The following is a 14,621-nucleotide window of genomic DNA, read 5'->3' on the forward strand; positions in this document are numbered from 1 at the left end:
TAGGCTGTTAGTGATTTCATTGAGTCTTGCTGATGTCCTGTCTAAGGGCTTATTTAAAAATAGGACAGGGAACACTAGCAGGAAAGTCATTGGTTGTGCTTTATTGGAAAGGGTTATCCTCCAGAGAGTTTGAGAAATAAAGGGCCTACTTCTACATGGCTTTTACTTTGTGTAGTCATTACATCCACTCCACACAGCTGTGGAGTTACCACTTGTGTGAGTGGAGAATTATCTTGTAGTATTTCCCCCTCCCCCTGCCACCTCCATCCACTGCATACAAGGGTAAGCAATTTATGAAAGAACATAAGAGAACTTTCCCCACCCCAAACTGTTCCCTAATGAACAAGAATGTCATCTAGTAGGGGCCCCTCCATAGGTGAGCCATCAGAGATGGCAATGGGACAGTTTGCCAGTATTACTCACTACAGCTGCATGTTGAGGTGTACTTACAGCACCATCAAAGTGTAGCTAGTTATTTACAGAGGCATTTGTTATACGCAAGCAACACCTCAAATGTTACTTAAGTGTCATTACTTACAGTGTAGAGATTTGGTCTCTTCTCCTTAAGCTCTCCATTGTACTGGATGATTGCTTTCAGAAGAGGGAGCTTGTGCTGAACCTGCAGTAAAGTGGAAGCCAGGGATCAGAGTAAATTAGTGTTTCTTGTGCCTTCCTTTCAGCTTGATGTATGCAACAGAACTTTGTTGTAGTCTGAAGACAATAGCTTCACCCACAACTGAAATTGCAGCCACCTTTGGATGGGAGTGAAGAATACTATTTAATGATATAGTCTGAAGCCTGTTGGATTCTAACTTCAGGTAGTTAGAAAGTAATTATCCAGACTGAAGTTTTACAGAACACCTTGATTTTCAGAAAGCATCATGGGATTTTTAGTGATGCTTAATTTTTGCTTGTGGTATTGTGACTGTTTCAGAGCCTTGACTAGAAGGGTTTATAGTTTTAACTTCCCTTTCAAAGTTGCTTTGGCTACCAGCCCCCTCCCATCCACCTCTGATAGGTGAGAGCACAGGTTGGACTGTTCAAATTCAGTTAATGATTCCAGTCTTTATATTTAACATTGCAATCACCTTTCCACTCTAGTCCCAATTTGGCTTCCCTGCCCGCTCACAGGTAGACTTGCCAGCATTAGTGAGTGTTTGTACTCCACCGTATCCCTTTAGAGTGCTATAGCACACACCAGGTGCAGTCTGAAGTCGCAGGGGGAAGTGGGAGTTCTGCTGTACAGTCAAGTCCCCTTCCATCCCAGAAAGAACAGGCATTTCTTGGTTTGACAGAATGAATAAAAAGGAGAAGGAACACACCCTAGGTTAGAGCTAGGGATGGAATTTAAATACTTGCTTGACTATCTAACCCAGCCAAATGCCTTCCATATGCCACAGCCACCCCTAAACTCTATAAAAAGATATTTACTTCTAGGATTTTCTGCAGCTGTTTATGATTCTCCACAACCAGGATATTTGCACCACAGTTCTCTGCTACATACTGGCAGGCTTCAGGAGAGTTTGTGGTGTAGATGCCAACAGCAAAACCACTATAAATAAATCAGAGTTAGAGGGTAATAGTTAAGGATTTCAGTCTTAGAAGTTGGCCTCTTTAACAGAGCCCTCCCACCTGGAAAAGTGCTCCATTACAAAAAAGAGTTTAGATTAAAGAGGATACCTCCTTTGTGCTAAATTCTAGAAATTGAAGTTCCATTCATAAAGATCTGATTTGTTTTTCAGGAGCCACAATATACTAGATTCTTTGCAGAACCTCTGCTCAGTTACAGGACTAGTAGTCTCTCCCCTCCCCTGCAACATGAAGTGCAATGAAACATTCTTTCAGACCAGCATATTATTGCTTCAGCTCAGCATTCTGGAAGCACGACATCCTCTAATCTAGAGATTCTCAACTGGGGTCCATGAGCAGGTTTCAGGGAGTCCACCAAGGATTAGACTCATTGGGGCCCAGGGCAGAAAGTTGAAGACCAACTGCATGGGGCTGAAGCCTGAGGCCCTGAGCCCCACCACCCATGGCAGAAGCCAAAGCCTGAGCAACTTAGCTTCATGGGGCTCCCTGTGGTGTGGGAGCCCAGGCAATTGCCCTGCTTGCTACCCCCTATCACTGGCCCTGGTTTTTATATGCAGAAAACCAGTTGTGGCACAGGTGGGTAGTGAAGTTTTTATAGCATGTGGAAGGGGGGCTCTGAAAGGTTGAGACCCCTGCTCTAACCAAGCTATATATGTATCCCTCTAGCCCACCTTGTTCATTTGTTAGAGGTCTAATGATAGTTAAAGAGGTATATCTAGAGTCTAAACAAATTGCTAACCACAAATAAAGAGTAGAGCCTTTGACATCAATTGTTCAATCATGTTTTTAACACCTATTGGCATCTGAAAATAGCTTGCCCTGGCACTTTAAAAAGACTAAATTGGTTTCTTACCCAGCTAGAATAGCTCCAATGTCAGCAATAAACCACTCTGCAGAATTAAATCCCAGAATGCCCACTCCATGGAAACGCTCCAATCCCAACTGTAAATAAAGATCAGATAGGACTTATTTCTCTTGGGAAAAATAAATGCCTTAAGATGAGTTAAGCCATGTATACACTAGTGAACTTACAGTGGCACATGTGTGCCACTAAGATTGCTTGTGTAGCTGCTCCATGCTGAGAGAGCTCTCCTGTTGATGTAATAAAACCACCTCAACAAGCAGCAGTAGCTATGTTGGTGGGAGAAGCTTTCCCATTGACATAGCCCTGTGTACACCACCGCTCTTGCTGGTGAAATTTATGTTGCTCAGATGTTTTTCTTCCACACTCCTGAATATAGTTTTGCCAACATTAGTAGTATAGACATAGCCTTAGTTTGAACATCTTTTCTATATGGCTGCTAGAAGCAGGCATATACTTTGAGCTTAATCATCAAGAAAAAGCTCAGCCAGTGTACAAGAGGATTCACATTAAAGAAATTCCCTCAAGAATTAGCACAGAACCAAAACACAAGTTTAAATTTAATCTCAATATATTGCTCTGTTTTGTTCAATGCTGACAAAGTGCAAATGCAGACTCCCAGCAAATACAATAAGACCACTTCATTAGCATGAAGTAATACTCTATAGTGGAAGACCAGATCAGGAATCCGAATTCCTGAGTTTATTCCAGACAGATATCTGCTCCCTCTGTGGACTTGGAAAAAGCTAAAGTGGGAGAGTTGAGACCCTTGCATTTAGTACCTCACATAGTTAAAGGGTTAGTCACATTTTAAATTAAAATGTGATGTATCTAATATCGAAGGCATCCACCCTGACTCCATTGAAGCCCAGGGCTGGTATGCTATGGACTTCAACTGTACCAGGATTTCACCTAAAATCCTCTTGGTTTTGCAGCAGGAACTCTTACTGTGCAATTGAAAGGGCAGGAATCTTGGATTGCAGAGCTTTAAATTAGAGCAATAGGTTAACAGAAAGCACATGCTATTTTTAGTTTGACAAATCCTCTCATGCGTGAAACCTGGAGAAGAGGTCTAATATATTCAGCCATAGAATTTCTGCAAGAGGGTGGCAGACAAGACTTTTATGCTAATGAAAAGCCAAGCAGAAAGTTTTGAAGCAACTTTTCACTCTTATACAAAGGTCATTTTTCCCAGTTTGGCCATTTCCTTAATATTGAAATATTTTGATAAAACATTTCATGGACAGTAGCACACTTGCATATAGTCACATCCTTAGTTATTATAATATATTATATTGCATATAATCACATCCTTAGTTCTCATTACTTATTGCAGCAGAGAACATGCAAACAGATTGAGGCTTGGCTGGTAAGTTTGACAGTTTTGTAAGGTGGTCTTGAATGTGGGCAGGGAGGAACATTTATATAATAGATGTCTAGAATTAACCCACATTTTTAGAGTTAAAAACAGAATAAGCCAAGTTTAAATTTCTTTGAGGAATGTTACGTATATCCAAGATGAAAAACCAACTCACATGCCTCCTGAAGAGTCATCCTCTGGCACGAGCACATGAGAGGTTTCAGACAGAACAATTCAGTTAGCAAGTGTATCTCATTAAGACTCCATGATACTGAGCCACACTATCTACTGTGCCCCACCCTCTTCCTGTAAGATTAGGGTATACTTAAACATTGCCTAAGTTTCAGTGACTTAATATGGACATTACTGCAATCAGTAATAGTGGATGGGTGAATAAAAGTTCTACAAAACATACCTTTATAAAGCTTTTTGCTGCCTTCCGGCATTCCTCATAGTATTGCTTATAAGTTTGCTTTATCCACTTGTCACCCTTCTTTGATGCAAGGGCAAAATAGTTACCATATTTTTTAACAGCTTCCTGGAATACTTCATGAACAGTCTTTGGTGTCTCACTACCAATACCATGTTGATCTAGCCTCAGTTTAACTTCTCCATCCCGTCGTGTTGTCCATAGGCCTGAGGCAGGGGATGAAGCTAGTATTAAATAAATAAGGTTAGTGTAATGTCTTGCATTTAGATTTTTCCTTCTGCCACTATGAAATAAGAGGTCAGATCTGAGAGATTATACCCAAGGTATAACGTGAATTGTCACTTATTCTGTACTTTGGGCAAGTTGGCAGGTAGTTCAGATTCTATTTTAAGACTGGAGTTTTGCTGAAACCTGAACTATATTTAAGCTGTATGCAAGAGAACAAAGATGGGGAACTTGAAACCTCTCCCTCCCACTAATACTTTCACATATCCTCTAACAAGGAGGGTGCTATTCTGCCAAAAGATGCTTGTACAGGAACAGCTGGCACAAGAGGCCAAACTCATTCAGTGCCTCTGCCCCAACCCCAGCAGGGGCTTGTGTTACTACACTGTGTGCCAGTGGATATTTACCCTCCCTGAGGGCTACCACCACTGCAACCCAAGCTAAATTCAGCATGGTTTCTCAGGAGACTATCCTGCAGTTCATGTTTCTTGTTTTATGAGATACAATTTTGGAATTCAACAATTTGAAGTTTAGAGCAATGTATTAGTCTACAACAGATTCCTTTTTGCTTACCTTTGGATCTAAACATATTTAACTGAGATTCTTCAGTCTTAGTCTCTTCAGTTGTCTCAGCACTATGGTCCTCAACAGTTCTGCAAGCAATAGCAAGCACTAAGTATTGGATGTTATTTTAGTGCACTGACCTAAGTGCATAGCATATTCCCATCACAGTTCAGATATTCTCAGTTTCATAATTTCATTTTGCTAATCCCTTGATGTTAGGAGGGGGATTTTCCTACTATATTATTGGTCCCCAATATTCTGGATTTGAGTTTGTTGTTCTTTTACTGATAGTCTATGTGGGGCTAACCTAGAAAGACAGTCCCAGCCTCAAAAAGTTTACAATCTAAATCCAAAGTGTTTAACATAAGTTTGAACACAGAACTGGTTTTGACCAACATAAACTGATTACTTGCATTTCCAGGCAAGCTGTGTCTGAACTCAAGCTTAGCATCCACTGGCAGCTAGGAAGGCTGGCACAATTGAACAAAACCAAACCAACTTCCCAAGTAGTAGACTTGCAAAAGCAGATGCCAGAAGTGGAGGAGCTCTCTTCTGCTCCTTCTAGGGAGCAGGTCTTCCCTGCTTGCTACCACAGAGTGCCAATCCAGGACACTTGGCCCCAGCAGCTTTCCCTCCTTACCACTCAGATTAGTGGTCACCCAGCACTCTCTCAGGAAAGTCCCCAAGAGTCCCCAACTTCCCTCAGAAGGATTCAGCAGCCTGAAAGTAGGTAAATTTTCACAACACTACTTTTGCCCAAACTAGTATGCTTCAGCCATCGCTAGTCGGCCTGATGTGGTGGTTTCTGCTAACACCAGATGCTTCAAGAAACCCCCTCTGGTCTGGTTAGTCCATTAAGGGAAGTTTTTCCTAAATGTTATCAGTTAATGATTGGCTTTTCTCTTGAAGCATAAAGGTTATATCCTATTGCATTCTATCTTATGGAACTGTGGATCATGTGAGCCACGTAAGTCAATTTTGACTCCTACTAAGCTGTTTGCCTCAATAGTGTCTTGAGGTCTCTTCCTAGCCCACCATGCATCTCCAGTCCCTTTTAGGGCATTACCATACACACTAGTCCCCACCTCCTCCAAAAAGCCATGGAAGTAGCTTTTCACAAGTCATACAATGTTTGAGATACCTGTTATGGGATTGAAACCACCACCTAACTAGTAAACAAAAGGAGTACTAGTGGCACCTTAGAGACTGACCAATTTATTTGAGCGTAAGCTTTTGTGAGCTACAGCTCACTTCATTGGATGCATCCGATGAAGTGAGTTGTAGCTCACAAAAGCTTATGCTCAAATAAATTGGTCAGTCTAAGGTTCCACTAGTACTCCTTTTGTGTTTACGAATACAGACTAACACGGCTGCTACTGACACCTAACTAGTGTTTCACCATTTTTATGGTCTAGACTTAGTCTCTGATCACTGCCTCAAAGTTAAGTAGGCCTCACCTTGAGCTCAAACCCTATAGTTTAGGCTGCAAGTTGGTCACCAATTTGATGATTGTGACTTCTGGGGCAGCCCATGGACCAGTTGCACCAGCCACTGCTGGGGCAGTCTCAGGCCACTGCCTGCCCCCCAGCAGTGGGAGGATATTTGGTGTGGGAGGGGTGAGGGCTCTGGGCAGTGCTTACTTTGGGGCCCTTCCCAGAAGGGGCAACATGTCCATCCATCCCTCCCTCAGCTCCTAGCTCTGTGTGCTGCCTCCACCCGGAGGCACTGCCTGCACTGTTCCCAACCAATGGGAGCTATGGTGCTGGCAGCGCAGAGCTAGGAGCTTAGGGAGGGACATGTTGCTTCTGAGAAGCCAGGTTGGGAACCTGTCAGCCCCACCAACTCCCCCCACAGTGCCCCCCCGGGGCATCCTCCCCCCAGCCCTCCCCATATTTAGTCAGGGGTATAGTACAAGTCATGGGCCAAGTTTCCTCTAAGCTGCACAGCAGCCTATTAAGCTCCACACAGGTGCTCAGGGCTGCAGCAGGGAGAGATTCCTCTCCTCCCAGCCCCAGGCCTGCTGTGGCCATAGGAGAGGCACCCCCAGCCCAGGTGCTGCTGTGGGGAAAGCTTGGGGGGTCCTCTCCCCACTGTAGCCCTGGGGCAGCCTGCACCCCAGACCCCACATCCCTGGCCCCACCCCAGAGCCTGCACCCCTAGCTGTGACCAGTCCATGACTTACTAAAAATACCAGTGACTAACACAGCCTTAACCAGAGTTAGTTGAGTCATCAACCTAGAGGTTAAGGGATCATCTCATCATGGTGCTGGGCAGCAGCTCTACTCCAGGTTCAACCTTGCTAGAAGACATCTGGTAAGCACTGTCCCTTAACTTTTGTAGAAATTGGGGAGGAAGTGAACTCTACTCTCTTGGCTGCTGATAGGAATGAAGAGACTTTGTATTCTTCCTCTCCAAGACAGGTTTATCTATCAGACCTTCATTCTCTGCCCTCATTAGCCAGGTATATTTGCTATAATGAAGACTGACAGCAGTCACATACTGTTCCTTCCAGATAACCTAACTAGAAGCTGAACTCTGGCCTGGCCTTTGGGGACCCATGAACCACTCACCAGAATGAGATCTCTTGAGCTACAAGTGTAACTGTCCTGCTCGCCTAGTATTCATACAAGTGTAACTGTCCTGTATTCATATGGCTGGTGCTTGCTCCCCTGCACTGTACAACGCCATTCATACAGTCACCTTAACTCCTATTAGTCAGCCATGACTGCCAAAAAAAATATATATATAAAGCTTATTTTCCACCCTAGAAGGATTGAATATTCCCATCTATCTTGCCTTTGTTTCTCTAAAGTCTGTCACTTTGACATCACTGCAGGTCGATAGGCAGGTGAGCACTTTATGTCAGTGCTGAACCTTCACTCTTCATGAAGAGTCAGGTAGGGGGAAGAGTCCCACCTTTTGTTCTGTTAAGTACTGATCCACAGTTTAAGTCTGACTGTATCCCTCAGTGTCCACTTCTAGAAGATTGGCATTTGTTCAGAAAATACTCTGGAACTCACTAGGTTCTTATGACATCACTGAGTTCTGAATTCTAGGCTGTCCCTAGCACTAGGTATCCACTTTGACCCTACATGCAGGCAGGGTCACTTGGACACGAACTGTTGCTATAGAAATAGAAAACCTTAGCTAGATCATTGTGACATACAAGAGTCCTGGCACATGATTGGCTGTAGACAGATCTGTAGTTTCAGCTGTTGGCTTTGGTATGAGAGAATGTTGGTCCAAGGCATGTTTCTGTTTCTGATTCAGTCAGAATTTGTGTCCTTCACCCCAAACTTCTAGTTCTCCCCCTTTTGGAAGGGGAATTGAACTGTTCTGTTTAAAATGTAGTTTTCTGGAGAAACACATACTGGCATTTGAGGTGCTATGTTTATCTCATTGTAAAAATGAGCAGACTTGTTCATTATACATGAGGTGACTTAACTGGCAGTCAAGCAGATGTGGGGGGAGAAGTGTTGACATTTTACAGTTAGTACATTGTCACTGGTTTTGAATCAGTAAAGTTCAGTTCTTGTTCCCATCCCTAGAGTTCCAGGGGTGGGTGCACAACTGCTGTATTTGGAGGCGGTTCTCTCATGATCTGCCAAAATAGAAGGACTCAAACCACTGCAATTAAGTCTGAGGTAGCTATTTTGACACTGCACAATAAAACAAAGCTTGCTTCTCCCACTAGGTCTGCAATCCAGAACCAGAACAGGAGAAAGTAATCAGTCTGTCTCTTAACCTTGCTCAGCAAGCTATGGAGTCTTAACTGCGGGGCCAGCATAAAGTATGCTTATCAATTTGCACTTCTGTTGACAGATTGGCATGAATAACTGTCACTATTAAGTGTTCATTTTGCTGAAGTGTTTGTGCATTTGTGAGAGTAGTTTAGGAGGTTAAAGCAAGGGGAGGGGGGAGATAGACTAAGGACTGCTTTAATCAGGCAGATCAGTACATAAAACTGAAGACCAATGAGAGGTTGCAGAAACTTCACTACTCACTAGGGCATTTGGTAGCTGTAAGCTAGCAGAGGATAAATACTGAAATGGATGCAGAACCACTGAAAAGTCAGACTGGTCAGTCTTACTGAATCTTATGGATCAAACAGTAAAGCCACATCATTAAGAAAATAGAGGAGCAGTGTTGCAGTATTTGCAAATGGTAAAATTTACTCTATTAGCAGTACAATGAGGTTGCTTATTATTGGAAGGAAGTTTGGGAAACTATCACAGGGCTAAGAGGTACCAACTTTTTAACATGGTTTGGTATTCACTAGCAAGATGTGGGTGGTTTTTCTAGCAGGTTGTGGCACTGGAGTACAAACACTTCCACAAACAATGCTACCACCACAACACAAGCTTTCCTTTTGATTTACCTGGAGATTCAGGCTATTTTCCCACACCAGGTCAAAAGTGGTTTTCTTCATGTGTTTCAAATAAAGAGACAAGATCTTAGGCTGAGAGCCTCTGGAGAGTTTGGCACCTAAATCCCACTAATTTCATTGGATTGGGGAGCCTAATTCTTAGGCTCCTTTTTAAAAAAAGAGGATCCCAATTTCTCCAGCAGCAGTTGGTTTGACAAGGCTCTTATGCTATAGTTATGCAGGAGCAAGTGTGAATGAAATGTTATTGCTTAAATCACCTTAAGCCATAACTGAAGATATCTTTTTGCAAGACATTCCCTATTGGCTAGGGTTCAAGGCTATACACAAATCTTTGTTCCAGGCCATCTAAATTAGGGAGGGTTTTATGGGCCATGGAGCAAGAGACTATAGCTGGTCAGGTGAACCTATGGAGTTCTCTCCTCCCCAAACACTGCAGAAAAATGACTGACAGGGAAGCAAAGGAAAGCCACAAGAGTGATCACATGACCTTCCCCAGCAGTATGGTTTGGGTACCCAGGGCAGCCAGCAGAGATGTAAATCACTGTGGGGCAGGGGAAGACCTGGCTAATGGTTTCTACCTTGCATCTGGCTCAGCTGCTAATCCTGGCTAGGCTGGGGAGGACAGGACTTCCTCTTCCCCCACATGGCAGCTGGGTCAGACCCACCCAAAGATTTCTCATCCAGCTGCAGGAAGCTCTGCAAACTTCCCCTGCTTCCTACACTCATCATTCCTCAGCTGCAAGGGGAGGGATCCCTGTACAGGGAAATGCTCCACCATCTGCCCAACCCCCATGCATCCAGACAGTCCCATTCCCCCTGCATCTGGACCACCCTGTTGAGCTACCTGCACCCCCACCCTACTGAGCCCCAACCATCTTCACTTGGGACTTCCTGCAGGGGCTCCATCACCATTGCACCCAGACCCCCACCCCAACAAGCCCATGCACCCAGATTCCTCATTTTGCCCCACACAACCCTCAACCCACACCTGGATTCCCCCCTACACTAAGTCCCTCCACTCTTGGATCCTGCCTTGCTGAGCCTGCCCGCCCACACCTGGCATGGAGGGGAAGGTCCCTGGGGTGTTTCTGGGGCAGGCCTGGTCCTTGTGCAGTGTCAGGGTTGGGTGCAGCCACACCACTGAGTGTGTTTTCTCGGGGGGGGGGAAGGGGGGAGCTGCACAGTGATCTCCCATCTCTGGGCAGCCAATCTTTTATAGTTTTCCCCATGGGCTGTAAGAGATACATAGCTCTACATGGTCTACTTTGACCAAAATCCCCCTTACTTCCCTCATATGTGGCACAAACAAGATGTACTTTCCTACATTTGGAAATTTCCCTGCAGACACCCAATATTCTGTTTGCAGTATAGCAACATTCCATAATATAGAAGTGCTAAGTATCGGCCCATGCCTTTCTACGGACAAGTTTAAATTCTGCCAGAGTTAACATTAAATGCATACTTTTATAAGAAGTTCAGTCTGCCTGTACAGAATGCTTTTTGAACACAAGCTAAACGCAGTGTATTTCAGAAGCTAGTCACCGCACTAAAAGCGAGTTCTATTCTGCTCTTTTCCTTCCTCACAGCATTAGATTTTAATAGTACAAGCCCATGTGAATGTAGATCATAGAAACTATTCTAGTTAATCAAATGGAAATTAATCTAAAAATTCTTAAAGAAACTGGACAAACCTGGATGGAGAGGTCACCAAGACATCACTAAGAGACACCCCACATGGTACTGGAACTTCTGAGTTAGGGGCTGAATCTGCCAATACAGTACCCATTTCTGATTCAGACAGCATTGTCCCTGCAAAAGTTTAAAATGACAAAGTGATAGTTTAAAACTGCTTTAAGGAAACCACTTATCAACATTGTTATCTGAACAAGCCCATTCAAACAACTGTCACTGAAAGCAGCAATATTTGTATTTGCAAAGAATAAAATAAGATTCTTTATCTGGTCCAGTACTAGGATGGTGCTAGATATAGAATATATATATTATGAGATTTGTTAGTTGTCAGATTTTCCCAATTCATTTTTAAAAGTATGGTCTATAGTTGACCTGCTTACAATTTTGAACATCTCATAAAAAGGTTCTCATTTATATCCTATGCTATTTAGCCAGAAATAATGAATTTAGATCTTAACCCCCAAAAACCCAACCACCATCACAGAATTATGGTTTAGAATCTCAGTGCATTTTCTGTGCCTTTGTTCAATCCTCTTCCTCTGCAGTCTATCAGCATGAGCACAGATGTGTAACATCCTTTATTTTTTTTAAACTAGCACCTACCAGGAAGAGCTGTAACATCTTAGGTCATGTGTTCTCTGCATTGCAATTGGAAGTAGCCCATCACCCCACTTTTCTCCTTATATAGAAAGACTGATCATGTGTTTGTTCCTCCTTCCCCTGCAACACCAGCACATGCAATTACTTTCTTAGAGGATGCTGGATAGTTTCCTTTTTCCTGCCTGGAACATGTCCACAAAAACTGTGATGTGGTCACAGGAACAGGGTTACTATGCTACAGACAGTCAAGTATCTATTATATTTGAACACAAAGTAGGCACAGTTTATTTTTATATGAATGACAGTTCAGTAGCTGCCTTCTTCCTGAGTGGGTTTCATAGTCAGCATTAAGTGAATGTATCACTATTGTGTCTTAAAGGTTGAGTTTGTTCATCTAAAATTAACCTAATGCTAGAAGAAATGTCAGTATATAGTCCTCAAACTCAGGATAGTTGGGTTGGGCTTGGCTTTATTTGCCCGGAAGAGAATCACCCTATAAACAGGAAGGAAAACACATTCTTGTTAACTCCTTTAAGAGGCATAGTTCACCATACTATTTTTTTATTTCTTTTAACAGGACAGACATTGCAATAACTTTAAAGTGGTCAATAAAAGGCACTATAACCTAAAAATCCAATAAATGGGTTTAGGTTAAGGGCTGGTTGCTTTCCTCTAGCTAGTCATGAAGCAGAGAGTCTGCTGAACTGTGGGGTGAGAGAAGAGAGTAATAGCAGCTCTGAATCATTTTGCTGCATCAGAACAACTCTTCAAAATATATTGCGTGGCTGCTTCACCATGGCCAATCTATAGTATGCTAGACTCTTATCCCAGTAGAAAATTCTTACAGATGTTCAGTGATAGGAGGGTAGTCAAGCCACCAGTGTAGGAGATAAGGGGAGACAATATGGGAATTCTCTGAAATATTTATTATGAAGCCTTTGTGCCTCTGTTTCCCCTCTGCACTTTGCATTGTAAAAAAGTGCAAGTCTCCTGCTAAGACAGTGCAGGAAGCATGAAGTAGGAGTGTCACCTAGTGGTCTGAGTGGAAGAGCTAAGTCATTAAAGACCGGCTCAAACTGACCCCAAATCAAATCAGAACATCCAGCAAGACTAAGGCCTGGTCTACACTGCCATGTTAGGTCCAATTTAAAAGGACTGCGTCCACACAGCCAAGCCCGTTCCATCAGCCTAAAGGGCTCTTAAAATAAACTTCTGTACTCCTCCCTGATGAAGGGAGTAGTGCTAAAAATTGACCTTGCTGGGTCAAATTTGGGATAGTACAGATGCAAATCGATGGTATTGCACTCCAGGAGCTACCCCAGAGTGCTCCATTGTGACTGCTTGGGACAGCACTTTGAACTCTGATGCACTAGCCAGGTACACAGGAAGAGTCCTAGGAACTTTTGAATTTCATTTCCTGTTTGGTCAGCATGGCAAACTCAGCAGTACAGGTGACCATGCAGTCCCCCCAGAATTGTAGAGTGTAGACTGTTTCTAGGCTCCCCCTATCATCTCCATCCCTGAGGAGATCGCAGGTGGGAAGGCGGGGGTGGGGGAGCACTCATGACGACATGTTTTCCAAGCTCATGCAGTCCCCCCGCACTGATCATGCATTAAGCTGTGCCCTGAGATATTCAGTGGCAGAGGCCAGAAAGAATTCAGTGAGTGTGAAGAGCGGAGGCAGGACATGATGCTCGGCTAATAGGAAAGCCAACAAGAGCACAGACCCCTGCTGCATCCACTGTATAACCGCCTACCCTCCTCCCCATGTTCCATAGCTGCCTCACCCAGACACCCAAGAATGTGGGGAGGGGAAGGAGAAGACTCCAGGCACCCAGTCATTCCACTGGAGAGGATGACCCAAGCAACAGAAGGCTGTCAAACAGTTTGATTTTGAGTGTTCCTACAATAAGCAATGTGGCCTTGTCCTTCCCTCCTCCCTTACCCCACTCAGGCTACCCTGTCAGGTTTTTTTTGTTTTGCTTAATAAGGAAAGAATAGTTTCAAAACAATAGTTACTTTATTTCAAAGGGGGGAGGGTGGTTGGCTTACAGTGTATTAAAAACAAAGGGCAGGTTTGCATCAAGGAGAAACACACAACTGTCACACTGAAGCCTGGCCAGTCATGAAACTGGTTTTCAAAGCCTCTCTGATGCGCAGCGTGCCTTGCTGTGCTCTTCTAAATGCCCTGGTGTCTGGTTGCTCAAAATTGGACACCAGGCAATTGGCCTCAACCTCTCACCCTGCCATAAATGTCTTCCCCCTTACTCAGATATTATGGAGCAAACAGCAACAATGGGAATGTTGGTTGTGCTGAGGTCTGACCTAGTCAGCAAACAGCATCAGTGAGCTTTTAAACATCTAAAGGCACATTCTGCACTTGCTCAACCTATAGTTTAACTGCTCCTTACTACTGTCCAGGCTTCATGAGCCATGGGAGCAAGGGGTAGGCTTGACTGCACAGTGCTGCCAGCTGGGAGAGCCTCCAACTCGCATTATATTCCAGGCAGGACTGAATCTCCATGAGACAAAACTTGGAGAATGACCTGGAGTGTCTGGTTCCCATTCAGTGCTCTAAGAGGAGGATAGCCATGTCTGTCCAGGCACCCTGATCAACCCCACCAAGGTCTGCCAGGAGCACCCAGGAGATGGATGGCTCAGTCCTACTGCCCACCATCTTCCGCAAAGGCAAGGAGCTGCTGCTGCGTTACACATTTCCTTACATGGTATCATTTAGAACATCTAGTCACTTGTTCACACACTAGTTACAAATATTTAGGTATTAACTTACCTAGCTTAGTGAAAACTCATTTTAAAAGGTTACCATAGTTGCTAATTGTCACACAACTGTTAGTAAATGGCTTGGCTGCCCTTGTATACATTCTTAATATGTTCATTCAAGACAGACTCA

At 43.8% G+C, this 14,621-nt stretch overlaps 1 protein-coding gene across 2 annotated transcripts in view; it reads right to left on the reverse strand.

Annotated features, from left to right (window-relative positions):
• The window catches only part of ACSBG2 (acyl-CoA synthetase bubblegum family member 2), a 37,843-nt gene that overhangs the window by 16,253 nt on the left and 6,969 nt on the right, over window positions 1-14,621 (reverse strand). Inside the window, exons 2-7 of one of the 2 annotated variants that reach the window (XM_073324354.1) lie at window positions 11,110-11,227; window positions 5,041-5,120; window positions 4,228-4,466; window positions 2,444-2,532; window positions 1,432-1,552; window positions 539-619 (exon numbers count right to left, since the gene is read on the reverse strand). In XM_073324354.1, the coding sequence (XP_073180455.1) occupies window positions 539-619; window positions 1,432-1,552; window positions 2,444-2,532; window positions 4,228-4,466; window positions 5,041-5,120; window positions 11,110-11,222 (723 nt within the window). In that variant the 5' untranslated portion in view covers window positions 11,223-11,227. Of the gene's footprint in view, window positions 1-538; window positions 620-1,141; window positions 1,234-1,431; window positions 1,553-2,443; window positions 2,533-4,227; window positions 4,467-5,040; window positions 5,121-11,109; window positions 11,228-14,621 lie in introns of those variants that run through there. The other variant, XM_073324355.1, reaches the window with a different exon arrangement.

This window comes from Lepidochelys kempii, chromosome 25 (genome assembly GCF_965140265.1).
Source record: "Lepidochelys kempii isolate rLepKem1 chromosome 25, rLepKem1.hap2, whole genome shotgun sequence".
NCBI lineage: Eukaryota > Metazoa > Chordata > Testudines > Cheloniidae > Lepidochelys > Lepidochelys kempii.